This window comes from Haliotis rufescens, unplaced genomic scaffold (assembly GCF_023055435.1).
Source record: "Haliotis rufescens isolate VD_foot unplaced genomic scaffold, xgHalRufe1.0.p SCAF_19, whole genome shotgun sequence".
NCBI classification, from domain to species: Eukaryota; Metazoa; Mollusca; class Gastropoda; order Lepetellida; family Haliotidae; genus Haliotis; species Haliotis rufescens.
Genome location: NW_025963879.1, coordinates 1,776,585 through 1,793,688, shown reverse-complemented (window position 1 = coordinate 1,793,688; position 17,104 = coordinate 1,776,585). Strand labels below are relative to the sequence as shown.

Here is a 17,104-nt window from a genome sequence, read left to right as displayed (position 1 = left end):
GAGTGATTCAGTGGCATTGATTGGTCATGTTGCTTAAAATATGGAAAACGAGAGTTTTGACCAGCACTACGCCCATTCATACACATTCATGCAAATATAGATACACATTCAAGCCAGATTAATTGGTTTGATACGGTTACTTGATCCGAATCAAAAGGAATGATCACCGTGTTGTGACAGCAACTACATGTGAGTTGACAGTGTCGCCTCAAATTGGATTGCCCACTAAGTAAGAAAATAAACTTCACTTGTGGTTCTCTTTTATTGCATGCACGCGCTTCTAAGATCAAAGGATGTATAGTGTGAAAAGTTAACTAGAAGAACAATCGTATTTCCGGGACTTGCCGCGGATGTTTTCAAACAGATTATTAGAACTCCATTCAGCGATAAACGGTTGATTATGCAATGAGAAGCGCTATGTGCAAATGAACAACGAACAACAATACAATCACGGCTGTGTAAAACTCTCAGTATTAAAAGTGTACATAAATTTTGGGAGCCATGCAATATCGCGCGTAGTAACCGAGGTAGCGCTTTATCGAAGAGCCCAATAGCGAGGGATCACTGTATTATGTTCTATATGATCATTATAAGAAGCTCACATCAGCATTTGAAGTTACTGAGAGTGCTGGGGCCCTTAAAGGGTTTTCCTATGGTATGTGTTTTAAAGGACCCGTGTATCTTTCAGACTTTCGACATTAGGTTTATGACAAGAGCCCCTTTAATTTGATGATTAATTTCAAACACTGTTACTGTGTACGTGATGTATATACTGTTTGTGGCTTGCAGGCTCTGTATCATGGGAAGTTCATTGATAGCGGCTTCACTATGCCTTTCTACAAGAGGATGTTGAACAAGAAACTCACAGTCAAAGATATTGAATCTGTAGATTCTGAGTTCTACACATCGATCCTGTGGATCAAGTAAGTTTGACTCAGGAAACCTTTCATATTAATGGTTTCAAGGGAGACAACTGCTTTTTCTTATCCCAATTTTCCTATGTCGGGATTTTTTCAAAGTAATGATCTAAACTATTCTTCTCAAAAGTGTTGCTTTTAGGACTGTAACATTAAGGATTTGTTGTGATATGATACATTTTTCTATTGTAAGGTTGTGATCAATGAAAAGTCAAAACTTACCATGAGAGGAGACATATTCCATCAAGAGGAATGAGACCCTATGAATTCATATTAAGTATTTTTCAGCTATTAATGAAAGAGTGGACGCCAAATGTACAGAAAATGGTATTCTACAATAAGTTTCATTCAATTTTGTCGCCCATGACTATGCTTGTATTGTTTTGTATTGATACATGTCCTCATAATACGATAATTGTATCCTAGCAAGGAGTATCATGATGCACCAAATGTGAGGTGAATCGTCAAACCCCTATTGTTATGTAGTAATGTGTTGCCACGTAAGTCCATCTGGCTAACCTTGGACTGTGTTCCTACAGAGACAACAACATTGATGAGTGTGGCCTGGAGCTGTACTTCCAGGCTGACTTTGAAGTACTGGGTAAGATTGAACAGCATGATCTCAAGGAGGGCGGCGGAGACATCAAAGTAACAGAGGAGAACAAGGAGGAGTACATCAAGTAAGCATAAAAACAATTCTTGGAAACAAGTTGACTTGGTTTACTGCATGTCATTCTACCCCAACTTAGTGGATTGTAGCTCTTGTTATCACTAAGATGTGTGGAAATATGGAACTTGTGAAGTTGTCCCTTGACAAGTAAACAGTAAGAATTCACTTGTCCAGATACAAAGTCTTCTGGTCCAGATAGTAGATAAAATAATGGTGTGTTGTCCCCCCAAAATTTGTCCATTTTGACACCGTAGTCAAACAAAAATGGTTTTGGCATCCAGTATAGCTTTTTACAGTAAGTGGGATAAGAGAGTGATTGGCTTCATCAGAGGAGGTATCCTAAAGCATTTAAAGTATGGTCGAATTCAGAGCTGTAAGCAATAGACTGCCATCAGTGGGATTGTTTGGTCATACTCACAATGTTCAGATGTTTTCATAGTTGTATATGGTACAAGTATTTGCTCAAACTTGACTAAATGTCTGGTAAACTTATAGGTTGTCCGCAGAGATCTGAAGCTGATACATTTGTCTGTCCAGTGATCTGGATGAGTGGACATAACGAGTTGGGCATTAATTTTCCACACCCATTTTAATCACTGGTTTGTCTGGTCCATACTATTTACCAGCTAGCGTCATATAGCTGGAATCTTGCAGAGTGCAGTGTTAAACAGTTGATCATTCAAGAGGTTTTTTTAGACGAGAATGTGAGCCAAAGAACTAGATAGTAACCTGATACTCTGCAACTGAGGTATATGTTGTATTTCAGCTTGATGGTGAACTGGCGCTTCACTCGAGGAGTTGAGGAGCAGAGCAAGGCGTTCCTGGAGGGCTTTAACGAGGTGGTGCCTCTGCAATGGTTGCAGTACTTCGATGAGAGGGAGCTGGAGGTCAGTCCTAGTGTCTGGCATTAATAACAGCAGTTGTATCACAGTATTGCTCACAAGCACTAGCACAACAGCAGCATCACAGTACAGCTTACAAGCACTAGCACAACAACAAAGTACGGCTCATGAGCACTAGAGCAACAGCAGTATCACAGTACGGCTTACAAGCACTAGCGAAACAGCAGCATCACAGTATGGCTCACAAGCACTAGCACAAAAGCAGCATCACATTACGTCTCACAAGCACTAGCACAACAGCAGCATCACAGTACAGCTCACAAGCACTAGCACAACAGCATCACAGTACGGCTCACAAGCATGGCTTACACGCACTAGCACAACAGCAGCATCACAGAACAGCTCACAAGCACTAGCACAACAGCATCACAGTACGGCTCACAAGCACTAGAGTAACAGCAGCATCACAGTACGGCTCACAAGCACTAGCACAACAGCATCACAGTACAGCTCACAAATACTAGCACAACAGCATCACGGTACGGCTCACAAGCACTAGCACAACAGCAGCATCACAGTATGGGTCACAAGCACAAGAGCAACAGCATCACAGTACAGCACAACAGTAGCACAGTAGCATTACAGTATTTCTACTGAACACTTACCATAAGAATAGATAAAGTTCATGTGGGGTTTGGCATGCACTGCATAATCAGACACTTAGTGTAAAAGGAAGATGTGGTCCATATGAATAGTGCTATGCTCACATTTAGGATCAGTCTGAATTCTGATGCTGTCTATTGATGATGTATCACATGTGCTGGATATATATTGTGTGTTAACTACTCCTATTAGCAGTGATTAGCTGACGATAATTAACAGAATGAGAACACCATTGCTTGTCATGGTCCTATTTTGTGGCCAGTGTGAAATTCTTGTACCATATACATGTAACTTTGTGTTTCAGTTGATGCTGTGTGGTATGCAGGAGATTGATGTGGATGACTGGGAACGTAGTACCATTTACAGGCACTACCAGAGAAACAGCAAGCAAATCGTTTGGTTCTGGAAGGTATACAGTCGGGTCTGATGATCCCTTGATAAATTGTTTTATAGGCATCACTTAGAAGTGGATAACTTCATTAATAATGTAAAAAGCGATATTACATTAAGTAATACGTTACCACTTGTTATACCGAGGCTGTTGTCTCCCACAACTGCTCTTATAGCGAAATCTAACACAGAGATCTCAATTACCTCATGCAGCAAGTGCGTAGCCACCTCAGCTGCCATGTGACTCCCCACTCTTGTCTCTTTGCTTGCTCCAGCAAGACGTATATTGACTGCTCTGAAGCTTTCCTGTTTTTCCAACCTTTGGTGATATTTATTACTGTTTATTGACTCATATAAACTGTTTTCGGGGCGTTTTCTGTAACTACGCTTGGAATTTTTTTTCCTGCCCAAAGGAAATTTTTTCCTGCCCTTTCTTCTATATACTTGCGGGGTGTCTCGTATGCACGTTGCGTCTTACGTTCCCCTGTTATAGTATGTCTTGGGGGTTTACATAACCTATTTCTCTATATACTACATAAGTATGTTCTATATTCACAATGCTCGTTCATTTTCTTGTGAAAATGTCCGTTTGTGAATATTGGTGGTGTGTGTGTTGTAACCATGTTTTACTCTTTGTTCATAGTAAACAATGTCAGACACGAAAGTCTCGCCGTCCTCCACCCCCTCTACCCCTGTGCCGTAAATTCCTCTCTTCTCGGGATCCCCGAGATTGTTGCCCGCGGTGCAGGGCTCCTTGCGGGGACACCCGGTGCGCCCTGTGCGAGGGTCTGGGGCCTGAGGCGTTCGAGCGCTACAGGCTGTACGTGAAGTCTGTTTCCATCCCTGTGGTGGCCGGCTAATCCGGTCGGGATCCCCTTGAGGGTACCACCTCCACGGCTGCGGCGGATCCCTTGGCAGCCCTTCGGCTGTCCAGGGATTCCGTCACAGCGTTACTTTCTCAACTTGTGGACTCCAAGCTGGTGGCCTTATCTCAGGATGGCCGCTGGCTGTTCCGTCCCCAGGCTCATCAGTGGCCGCGGTTTAGGACGTGGGGTCCACCGGTACGGCGACGGCTTCCGTGGTCACTGGTCCTTCCCCTGAACTGTTGCTTCCGCTGTCGGTTAAGGACCGCGTGGCTATGGTATATGACCTCTTTGAGGACATGCCTAAGCCCCTGCCGGTACCGCAGGGAATCCACGGCTCTGTGGGTTCCGCCGAGGTATTCGAGGAGTCGTCCGAAAAGACTTTCCCCGCATCAACCTTGTTGCGCGGGATCAAGCCTTCCTTGGAGAAAGTCTTCGCGGCGGCCTCCGGTCGGGGTCTCCCGTTGCCTCCCCCGTCATGGAGAAAGGATTCATTCCCGGTTCATGACCTTGCCTTTCCCGAGGCTGGTCCTACCGCAGAGGCCCATGTTGAGCGGTTGGGTGTCCGTGGCCCACCGGCTGCTATGGTAACGCAGGCTACCTTGCACCAGCTGGACATCCTCACTCGGCGCTCCATGCTTGCAATGTCTCATGGAGACAGGTACTTGGCTGCAGCAGCCAGTCTGGTCGAAGGTTCTCCCACGGATCGAGACCAGCGCATTTACAACTGCTTGCTCGGTTTAAATGCTTCCCTTGAGTACGTTGCCGGGGCTTCGGCCTTTCTTTCGGCACGTGCCATTTTCTGAGTCACCAAGCGTATCTTGCCGCCTCAGGGTTGGACGCTGCCAACCAGGAAATGCTCCTTTCGCGGCCTTGGTCTGCACGGACCCTTTATAACAACAAGATCCCTGGGGTCCTGAAAGAACAACAGGCTTCTTCGTCTGCCGAAGCCTCTCGGCCAACACTCGATCTTGTTTGGTCCCTGCATAGACGCCTGGGTGCTGCCCCTAAGCGGAGTGCCCCCCAGGATGCTGCGGCCGGCAAGTCTAAGGGGTTGGGTCCTTCTTCTTCCGGGAAGAAGCCCCGCCCTGAGGACTCCGGTAAGGGCAATCAGCAGCCCTTTCGCCAGAAGAAGGGGAACTGGGGGATGTCCTAGCCGTCTAGGTGACTCTCACTGGAGGGGTTCTTATGCCGACAGCATCATCTTCGGTTTGGCCCGTAGGCGAACCTGAGTCACTCGGCCCTGGACAGTTGCGCCTGCCACAGCCTGTCAGGCCCCCCTCTCCTTCCCCGGTGGGAGCCAGACTCCAGACTTACTGGGAGAACTGAGAACAAGTTTTCGAATCCGTGGGTGGTACAATCCGGTACTGCTATCGGCTAGATCTCAGTGCGGATCCGCCGCTCACCGTTGCCCCGTTGGAAGGTTTTTATTCGGAAACCAATCTTCCCATCCTGGCCGATGCCATCGGCAGGTTGGTGGAGAAGAGGGCGGTATGGGAGTTAGCCCTACCAGAAATAACACCGGGGTTTTACTCCAGGATATTTCTCGTTCCCAAGAAAGACAGTGCCGAACTCAGAATGATTCACAATCTGAAGTCATTCAACGAGTTTTACCTGCACAAGCCGCCCAAGTTCAGAATGTTGACCTTGGCAGACCTGAAAGCTCTGATCATGCCCGCCGACTGGCTAGCATCGATCGACCTGAAGGATGCTTATCTTAACCGATCCATCCGGACCATCACAAGTATCTCAGGTTTGTCTTTCAAGGCAGGCATTACGAGTGGGTAGCACTCCCATTCGGCCTATCGTCATCTCCCTGGCTGTTCACCCGGTTAACCACCCCCATAGTGGGGTTCCTCCACAAGAGGGGCATCAGGTACTTTGCGTACCGGGACGACTCGCTAGTGGCGAATCGGATGACGGACGTGCTGTCTCGTCAACTCGATTTCGCACTTCGGCACTTGGAGCAATTGGGGTGGATTGTCAATCTCCCCAAGAGCGAGTTAACCCCCTCACAGAACTTGAAGTTCTTTGGAGGTCGGTTCGACACGGTGACTCATCGCCTTTTTGTCCCCCCCAGACCAGTGGCACAAAATTCAGGTGATGATTGCCTAAGTCTTAGCGGTGCAACAGACAGTTCACTTTTGGGATCAGATGTTGGCTACTTGTGTCAGCCCAGGACTGCACCGAACGGGGTCCTCCCAAACACCGCCTGCTGCAACGGTTTCTAATCCAGTTGTTAGCACAGGAGGAGAACAGTGCATCCGTTGCCCTCCCAGATCGGCTCCGACCGCATCTGGAGTGGTGGACGGTCCCTTGCAACGTCTTATCAGGAGTCTCTATGCGGCCCTTACAGGCCACTTTGAACCTGTATACAGACGCCTCTCTAGTGGGTTGGGGCGCCCATCTAGAGGGAGAGGTGAGCTCGGGGCTGTAGTGCGTAGACGAACTAGATCTTCACATCAATTGCCTCGAGTTCAAGGCAGTGATCAATGCAGTCAATCACTGGAAGCATTGTCTTGTCCATGCCTGGCTCATGCTGGCGACCGACAACAGGACGGTAGCGTCTTATGTGAACAAACTGGGGGGAACCCACAGTCACTCGCTACTCGATCTCACATCGAGTTTAACGCTCTGGTGGACAGTATCCCGTGCCAGGTACGCGCCCGTCACATTCCCGGTGTGCGGATCGTACTGGCAGACACTCTGTCGAGGCCTCGGGATCCGAGCCCCATGGAGTGGATGCTCAATCCAGTAGTGTTTCAGTGGCTGTCCGATGGTCGACCTGTTCGCAACCAGGTTCAACAATCAACGCCCGTTGTTTGTATCACCAGGGCCCGAGGGCCATTGATCACGATGCTCTCGCGTTAGACTTGACGGTAATGGACGCTTATGCTTACCTGCCGACGGTGTTAATACCACTCATTCTAAGCCGGCTCCGAGGAGTTCGCTGTCGAATGTTGCTGATCGCGCCCATGTGGCTGAACAGATCGTGGTACCCCGACTTGCTGGCCCAGGTCACGCAGTCGCCACTCCCACTGCCTGTGAGACCGGATCTACCGATCCACCCTCACACCTGTAAACTTCATCCAAACGCAGGGCAGTTCAATCTGCACGCGTGGATGTTGTCACCGAGCGACTGAGGAGTAAAGGTTTTTTCTCGTCGGTCTTCTCGGGCATACATTAGTATGCATCGTGATTCAACCCAGAAGGTGTAAAATGCATGCTAGGCTATTTTCACGAAGTGGAGTTGCAAACATCACATTCATTCGCCAGTGAGGGTATCTGTGCAGGACGTTGCTCGTTTCATGTCTCACTTACGAGAGACCCAGAAACTCTCTGGGGGTTCCATTGCCAACTATGTCTCTTCCGTTGTTACGGTACGGGACGTTGCTATGGGTACCAGTCTCTCAAAAGACCTGGTGATTTGGGGTATTATCAATGGTTTCAAACAGCAAGATCTTAAGAAAGGCCGTCTTCACTTACGGAAGCTCCGTATGAACCCTTGAGTAGTGCATCGTTTCGGCATGTGACTTGAAAAACAGCATTTCTCCGGAGAGAGAATTCACTGTGAGATCACTCAAGGAAATCTTACATCCTGCTGATACTGAGGACAGATCACTGTGTCCGGTTAGGGCCCTTAAGTATTATCTTAAGGCCTCAAATGAACGCAGACAAGGGCGTGACCATCTGTTCATATCGTGTAACCCTAATTGGACTGCTGACATAACTCGCAACTCGATTGCGTTATGGCTTCGTTCTGTCATCAATCTGGCATACCGGTCTCGGGGGATACCGGTTGCCGGGTCAAACCCGCACGAGATCAGGGCGCTAGCAGCAACATTTGCCCTACACTCCAATATCACTGTTCACAGAATATTGAGAGGTTGTTTCTGGCGTTCTGACTTGGTTTTTGCCAATCATTACCTCAGAAAGGTTTCTGATGACGACGTGGAGGGTGTGCACCGTCTTGGGCCGCTGATTGCGGCACAAGCAGTCATCTAAGGGGTGTTTCCTAGCGCAGTTCCAAACTCCTCAGGCTTCAGACTTTTGCACGGTGGTCAATCTGGGTCGACTCCAATGTTCCCACTGCCGTGGGTACAGGAGTAGGGGTCCCGCAAACCAGCGCACTCACACCACAGGTGAGGGCGGCTTTTTGTGTGTTTTGTCCTTATTTGTATTTTGACAATTATGTATTTAATTGTCTGTCGTGTATTCCAACCTTGTGATGCATGCTTACAAATACTGGAATTAGGTCACGCACCTAATGCACACTTGAAGTAGGCTTGCTCTGGGATATATGGTCCGAATGAAATTGATTTCCCTCTTTCCGACTGTTTAACCTGATCTAAGATTTAGCTCACACTGATACTGTGTTCTCCTCCGCTGCGGCGATGAAATACCTATCCAGTGGGGCCGTTTGGAGTCACCAATTGATTGGCAAAGACGATTGAGCCTTATGGTATGCGCTTCAGGGTGCTTTGGTATTCCTATAGGGTAACGCCAAGCTGGGAGCATGCGCATCGTGTGCTTCCGCCTTGTTGTTTACTTCCGCTGGTCGGAAGGAACACGAGCAGTCAGGTTCGGGTTGTAGGCTCCCCACCGCCTACTGTGGTAATCAGCCTCGGTATAACAAGTGGTAACGTCTTACTTAATGTAATTTGTAGAATATTCCTATTCGGAATATTCTATAGTAATACGTTACCACTTTGGCTGATGCCCCCCCGACCATGTGAAGGGTGTCACATGGCAGCTGAGGTGGCTACGCACGTGCTGCATGAGGTAATTGAGATCTCTGTGGTAGATTTCGCTATAAGAGCAGTTGAGGGAGACAACAGCCTCGGTATAACAAGTGGTAACGTATTACTATAGAATATTCCGAATAGGAAAATTCTACAAGCTTCGGTATAGAGCCTTATACCGTTGTCAAGCAAGACTGAATGCTTGACAACGGTATAAGGATCTATACCGAAACGTCGCCTTTTACAGTATTAAAGAAGTTGTTATCCATAAAATTGTGTCTATCAAGACTGAATGAGGGACATAGTACAGAATATATATAGTAGGTGGAGGATTAACAGTAACAATTTCATACATGAGTGGGATAACATAGGTAGGTGTTGACAACAAAGGGATAATAGTGTCACAACATGATAGACAGAACACATAGGTAGAAGCCAATGGGACATGAAGCCAATTAAGCAGGATAGGTGATTATTGCTTGATGAGTTCATAGTAGGTGGATGGGATGAAATAACCTTGATCTCTGTTGATTGATGGCTTGTGGTGGCGAATGTGGACTGCTTCTGTTAGTCTTCTTTTAGTGAAATCATGGAGGTTGTTAGAGAGGATTTGGACGTTGTCCCAGTTGATGTTGTGATTAGGACAGTTGCTGATATGGTCCGAGATCCCTTGATATGTACACAGCGTAACCTTCAATTAGTGATAGCATTGAAAACATCATGTACCTTTAATTTAAATATGGTCCGAAAATCCCACAATAGGTACACAGTGTAACCCTTCAATCAAATCCCACGCTTTTAACACTGTGTGACCATCAGTCAGTGATTTATATGAGTGTAAATTCTTTCTTTCAGTTTGTGCGTGAGATTGACAATGAGAAGAGAACGCGTCTCCTTCAGTTTGTGACAGGGACCTGTCGACTGCCAGTTGGAGGATTTGCAGAACTCATGGGTAATACTTTACTACATCAAAATTGTTTTCTATTCAGTGGCTTTGACCAAGAAATTCTTCTGATTTGTACAGTTTCAGAAAAATGTTTACCATTCTCTCTGTTCCTAAAATTGACATTCTGTAGCCAGCCTCTTTGTTAGGTGTGCACAGTGATTCAGATTGGTGTCATCTGTCAGTCACCTGTAAAGTATCTAAATGACAGATACATTTATTTCATGTAACTGTTTATAAAAAAATGAATGTCCTTGAAACAGTTGTTTGAATTTGCTACATGTGGCATCTGTTGGAAGAGATAATTTTGAGTATTATTAGTGGCTAGTTGACCTGCTGTAATGTCTAAAATATGAACAAGAAAGGACAATACACAACTCTGAGTTTGTGTGAAAGTATCACTCTGTGGACTATAGTTGACATCTTTTTTTTATCAATTCCATCTAAATTGTACCCCACATACAATCTCATTAAAATCAAATCTTAGTTCTTTCTGAAAAAAGATCTGAGGACATCCCATTACGTGTCATGTCAGAACGACGTTTCATCCGACCAATTAAAGCATTGCTTACCAATTAAGGAAAGTGACAATCGGAATGTGTTTTCTAATCATGCAACCTTGAAAATTTTAACATGGGGATATTCCGAACTACAGTTACGGGCTGTTTGATTGGCATTTTCCAGTAACAGACTGAACAACTGATTCCGTCAAAATTATTGTCTTTCTCTTGCTTCAATGGGATGAACATTTGAACGGAAGACACTTTGCATATTTCGTTAGAAGTACTGCCATACAGTTTCTGCCTTCTATTGTACATTCCTGAACATTCTTTTGTTCAAATTTTGAATGGTGAACGTAGTCTAAATTTGTAGTCACCAGTTTATTGAAGTCATTTCATTGGTGGGTCAAAGTTCACAATTGGTCTTTCTGTCTTGACCTGTAATGGGATGTCTTCATATCCTTTTTAGCGGTAGTGAGAACTTAGATCTGACTTTAATGAGTTTTAATTTTCAGCAACATAGTCAGAAAATTTACGGCTTACAAATAAAGAAAGCCACAATTATGATCGAAACTCAAGCCTTATGAAGCTGAGAATTCATGGATATGCACAGGATGGCCATTTCTATCTGCTGTATGTCTATTTGATACTCAAAATGAGACTGATCTATTCAAGCTACATGTATTTACCAACTGATTATGACTGTCTGAAATATTAGGGCAAAACAAAATGTCAACATAAATTTCCTCATAGGTTCTTGTTTTATAGATTGATGGAAAAGTATTGTTGCTTCCATTTAAATTTGAATATTCTGATTGTCATTTTAGGGAGCAATGGACCTCAGAGATTCTGTATAGAGAAGGTTGGCAAAGAGACATGGCTGCCAAGGAGTCACACATGTTTCAACAGACTTGACCTCCCACCATACCGTAGCTACGAACAACTTGTAGAGAAACTCAACTATGCCATTGAAGAAACAGAAGGCTTTGGCCAGGAATAATGAAAGGCATTTCCTAGATGTCACATCTTTTCTATGTACAAAGACAAATATGTCAAGATAGTATGACATCTGTAATCTGACGTTGATGACGCAGACTGAGATGATGATAATCTGTATATTACAGCTGGAACTTGTGATTTAACCCTGGGACTGTACCAGAGATTGTATATACACTGACATTCTTATCAGTGGATGTATATAGAAGTGATCCCTGGGAACAACAGGGGTTTAGACTTACACCATTTCTTTGAGCATCTTAACCTTTCAGTGATGGATGCCATGGATGCCTGGGAAGGATTGGACACTCTGTGGAAGTTGAAACAAGCTCCTCACAGCGATAGCCTGTTTGCAGAGCTCTCTATACTATCGCTGCCACCAGTCAAAGCTCCCCACTGTGATAGGTGGCCTTTTGGAGTTGAACTTGCAACCGACTGACTGTTATGTTTACAATCAAGTGATGACTCCCTTGAAGCTGAATACTCTTACCCCTGCTAAATTAATTTCTTTGTTTGTCAATTTGAATTTCATTTCAACTACCATGTAAGAATGTAAGGGGGGAAAATTGGTTGATTTTCCTTTTGTCTACAATCTCAAACCAATCTGATCAAACAAACAAAAAGGTAAATTCATCTGTGAAATCTGGTCAGTCGTAAACCTTTTCAAAATTCACTATGATGGCATTCCCAAAGATATAAGCAAAATTATAAACGTGACTACATTTGGGGTTAGAGGGCAAATTTCAAGATTCTTGTACTGGCTACTTGCACACTGACGGCAGTGATGTTACTGAGTTTGTAACGAAGGTGTCACACGTGGGAAGGAGCTGTCTGATGAAAGGGTGAAGGGAGATAACTCTAAGAGTACACATCAAAGAAGGGTTAAGCTATTCATTACTCTGGTAGGATTTAATGATGTTGCCCAAGTTGTAAGCTATTCCTGAGTCTTGCTTGAGTTTGCTAAATGCAGTTTATGAGAACATTTCATATTGTATCTATATTATACAATGTTATATAAACGGTTTGTGTTAATTACCTTTCAGGCAGTGTTACTAATTTATTATGTAAATATTACTAACAGAGCTGAATTTGTGGATAGCTTGCATCAAGTCCATAATAATATGCAGAAATGATGTGAGCTACTAGGATGTAACTTATTGATATCAACACAGATGTGATGTTTAAACAATGAATTTGTAGACCATCTTCAGTATGATTGACAAGTTCCTGTCGTGTTTAGGCTTGGTATTAGATGTCACTTGGCAGTGATAGTCATGAATATGATTGTCAGTAAACCAGAGATATCTGAAATCTGTTGTATGTTTTCTTACTATTTATTTTTGATTAATGTTTTGGTTTTTTTGTTATGTTCAATTAATGACGACTGTTGGTTTGGTATTTCTGTATCTGTATATTATAATCTGAAGAAAATGTCCCTTTGAATCTGGGAACAAAATATTCGTATTATGAGTGGTATCATGCCTATTGTGTGGCAGTGATGCTTTGTCGCTAGGAGAAAAAGCAGAATCTGCACTTACTTGGGATTACAAACTAAACACCAGAGCATCGGTTCATGCAAAGAGGAGAAACCAACTTTTTCTGTTGGGCATATTTGTGGTTATTATTGATACTCAGTGCATGCATCATTTTACTGTGATTTATCCTGTTTATTTATTGTGATTCTGTTGATAATTGTTCTCCTTTCTTTTTCAAATTTTCACCAACAATCAACAATCATTTTGGTAAATTCAGGGCTTTGAGAGATAAATTAGAGGAATGCATTTTCTTATTGTGATGACATTTATGATATCTGCACAACAACCAGTGTATAACGATATCAGCAAAGGATTACATATTACCTGCTTTCCCTATTGCCCAGTTGAAATGAGGAGTCACTGAACGACATGCCTCATTCTAGAGTGACCTTCACCTTAGTACCAGTATGTACAGTCTTATATGTACTATAGCTTGTATACAGGATTGTATTGTATAAAAGTCAAATGTCTTTTTCTATATTTTTTATTGATTTCATGTATGTTACTACAATAACACTGGGTGTTTTGTTGCTCATGCAATAAACATGAATGCTAATCAGTTTTGTATGAAACCGTATAGAAGTAGATCCTGAAATCATCGGATTATACAGAATAGAGTAACTTTTTTTCTGCTGTCCAAATGTATAAAAATGAACATTTGAACCTTATAAATGTAAATAATATATTAAAACAAAACAAAATCAGAAGATTTATCAATGCTGGTGTATTCACAGGGAACAAGAAATTGAGACTGAAAAATCTCTCATTATAATAAAAGATTACATGAAAGTGTCACCCTGTCTTGCCAGTTGCGATTCTGTAAATACTTGCACGTTCTGAAATTATCATGTTGTGGATGTCAGACCTATGCCTGTTATGCAGTTGGTAATCTACGACACTAGTTACTATCTCATACTAAGTTTATTTTTCTCATTGCTACGAGGCATGGTGTTGCTCTCTACTGATGATTCTATACTGGAAGTCCTGTACACTGTCATGTCTTATAAGATTGGAGTTGTAGAGAAGCATCACATCAATGTGACGTTGGTTTGAGTGGCTGGGTGATGGGTAACCCAGTGTGTGATTGGTTTGGCCAGACTCAGGTTTTTTGGCTGTTGTTATCCAATCTCCACACCCGTTCCTGCTCTGTATCAGGTTTTCCATTTATCACAATTGGGGCTACATACAGTCCCATAAGAAATGTTTACCGATGTCCATTGTAGGATTTACAACACACTTCTAAATCTTCGATAGGCTACAAATCATGAAATACAGACATACACTGTTGTATCGAAGTTGACGGAACCTACGTAATTACTTCGAGTTACCCGAGGCTCAACACAACCAAAATGATGAATAAAGAAGGAATATGCAGGGACCATATTTACTTCGAGACAAGTGTCAGTTTGACACATCAAAGTTGACACAACAGTGTTTAACTGTATGTTTAGGATCTATATACCATTCTCATCCTTTAGCACTAAACATTGACTGGTACAGGTTTAGGAAAACAATCTGGACTTTTCTTATGGGACCATCTGTAGCCTCCAGTAGTTACAAATAGAACACTGATATTAAACAAGGAATGTATGAGGGGATACGGTAAATGTAGCCAGCTAGGGTCATGTCTGCCTTCTCACATGTTGAGCCTTATCACTTATTTGAGATCTCAGATGTTTTGAAGACTCAAATGTGATACTGCATCACAAACAGCATATGGTCTTATTTGAGAAATTAGACTTGAAAACTTATGAGACATCCCCTGAATGTCATATTGCTGGTTCAATGTGATAATTGGGTAAATAATTCATGCCAATAACTCATTTAGCCAATTTAGTCCGAACAAAAGTGGTTGATGATACAGATTTACTTACGAACTACTTCAGGACTTTGGACAAGATATGCTCATGTTTGAGGTATAACAGAATGCTTTCGGGAAGTTGTCGGGTCCTGTGTGTGTCCCCTGCGATTCAACTTTTGGTATTATGGTTTGAACTGTTTGGCTCGTACTTCATGTTACAGTCTTGGGAATGGTTGCAACTACATGTTCACACACTTTAGTAGCTCTACAGTCTATGCATGATTCCATCATAACATGGTAATCCCACACTTACCACTGTGTTCATGGTTATTTGCCTAAGTTATTATACCGAATAGTCCTTCCTTTGTGAAAAGTAATAAGCTTTCTCCATACACTCATGCTTCTTTTTTATACACTATACCATATGTTGCAATAAACCAAAGACAAGTTTCCTTTGTTCCAGAGTCTGCACGATGATATGGGTGTATATTTCTGAATTGTCTTTCTCTGTACTGTATATTGGTCTCCTTCACACTAGCTGATATTGTCTTTTGTTATATTGGTGGTAGAACTTCATTCATTTAGACGTCTGATTGAATAAACTATACTGAAGAAAACTTTGAGATTAGCATGTATTTTAACAGAACATTACCAACAGTCACCCTTTTCTAAAATGTTCTGTGAACCTTGAAAGTAATCACATGTGGTTGTGCAGTACAGCATTGTTTTCTTGTTGGTTCACACCAAGGACACGCTAATGATTCAAATACCTGGGCATGATATTATTCTATGAGATTTCTTTGGATGTCCTGACTAACAGAAAATGTGTAAATTATATCATATCATGTGGGTGTATTTTATTCATATCATTAATAAGATAATTTACTTGAATGTTCTTCAAACATGCTGTATACTGGTCAGCGATACAGTATAAGGAATATAAATGTCCTTCGTTTCCTGTGTTCCACTTGTCAGAAACATACATAACAACTGGCAACATAACAAATTGGGTTCTATGAATGCCATTGAACTCTGCAGATAGTTTGTACAGTTGTCTTTAATCTAATTAAGGCCATACCATTTGCTTCCTTGTTGTATGGATGAATGTATCGTAACTGATCAAAAATGAAATAGACAATAGGAATTGTATATTAACTTTTGGTTCAAGACCGAGTTTTGTGAAGATAAGACGTCATCATTTTCTAAGTTAGCATAAAACTGATCCTTTGTATATTTTGTGTTTGTTTTGGCTGTTGGCAAATCTACAAAATCAAATAATTAAATTGGTCTTGCACAATGCAAAAATTCACCAGTACATGACAAAACAGCTATAAGTCACATTTTATGCTGTTTCTTTTAGAATTTTATTTTAGTATATTTCTAAGTGAGCGCTTCAGTCATAGTCCATCAGTTTTTTCATGCAGATGGAGTGGTGTGTAGTGGTACATTAATTTTTAATTGTCCAGTCATTGGTTATTTTATCAAATGTAAATACATGTTTATCTTGTAAATTTTGTTCTGGCTTAACCAGATTACGACTACAGATAAAATTAATCAAATCTCTCCGTAACCTTATTCCTATTTTGTATCATATCAAAGCATTATAGTTGTTTATGTGTTTCATTGTGATTTTGTTTCCAAGTATACAAGTGTGAGTCATTGCATATTCCTATCTATGCACATCAGATTATTCAGTTCACAAGAAATGACACAAGATGACTTAAAATATCTTGTGTCTGAAAGAAAATGTCTAAAATCTCCAGCAAAATGTTTGATTTTATATTTGAATTTCTGATTGCATATCAGAAAGTCCTAGCTTGTGTCGATGTTTCTGTTAGGTCTCGTTTCACACAATGTAATATAGGTAAAGATTATGATATATGTAATCTTGATATGTAACTAATGTACATATTAAATCAGGAACTCCCTGTGACGTGCACACTCTGCAGGTAATACTGGTATGTATTGAGTGTGTACTAGGAAACTGTCAACACTTGTTGAAGCCTATGTTAAGCAGACACCAACAATGTCTGGTGTACAGATTTCAGCCCTGTCAAAGTTGATTTTGAAATTGTAACCCTACTTTAATTATTTTGGAATCAATTGTGCTGTGAATAAACTGTTGGCTGAATAGACTTTGCTTTATAGTTTGTTTTATTGACTGGATTAATGCATGTTCCTAAAGTTTGTCAATTTTCCAAAGGTCACAGACCGATGCTTATTTTACTGACTGGTCACAGCA

At 42.3% G+C, this 17,104-nt stretch overlaps 1 protein-coding gene across 1 annotated transcript in view; it reads left to right on the top strand.

Moving 5' to 3' along the window:
- Nucleotides 1-16,997, top strand: part of LOC124113023 (E3 ubiquitin-protein ligase Su(dx)-like) — a 42,171-nt gene extending 25,174 nt beyond the window's left edge. Inside the window, exons 15-20 of the mRNA XM_046473264.2 lie at nt 790-923; nt 1,457-1,597; nt 2,354-2,474; nt 3,397-3,501; nt 9,943-10,039; nt 11,358-16,997. Coding sequence (XP_046329220.1) covers nt 790-923; nt 1,457-1,597; nt 2,354-2,474; nt 3,397-3,501; nt 9,943-10,039; nt 11,358-11,530 — 771 coding nt within the window. The 3' untranslated portion in view covers nt 11,531-16,997. The remainder of the gene's footprint in view (nt 1-789; nt 924-1,456; nt 1,598-2,353; nt 2,475-3,396; nt 3,502-9,942; nt 10,040-11,357) is intronic.
- The last annotated feature ends 107 nt before the right edge of the window (nt 16,998-17,104 follow it).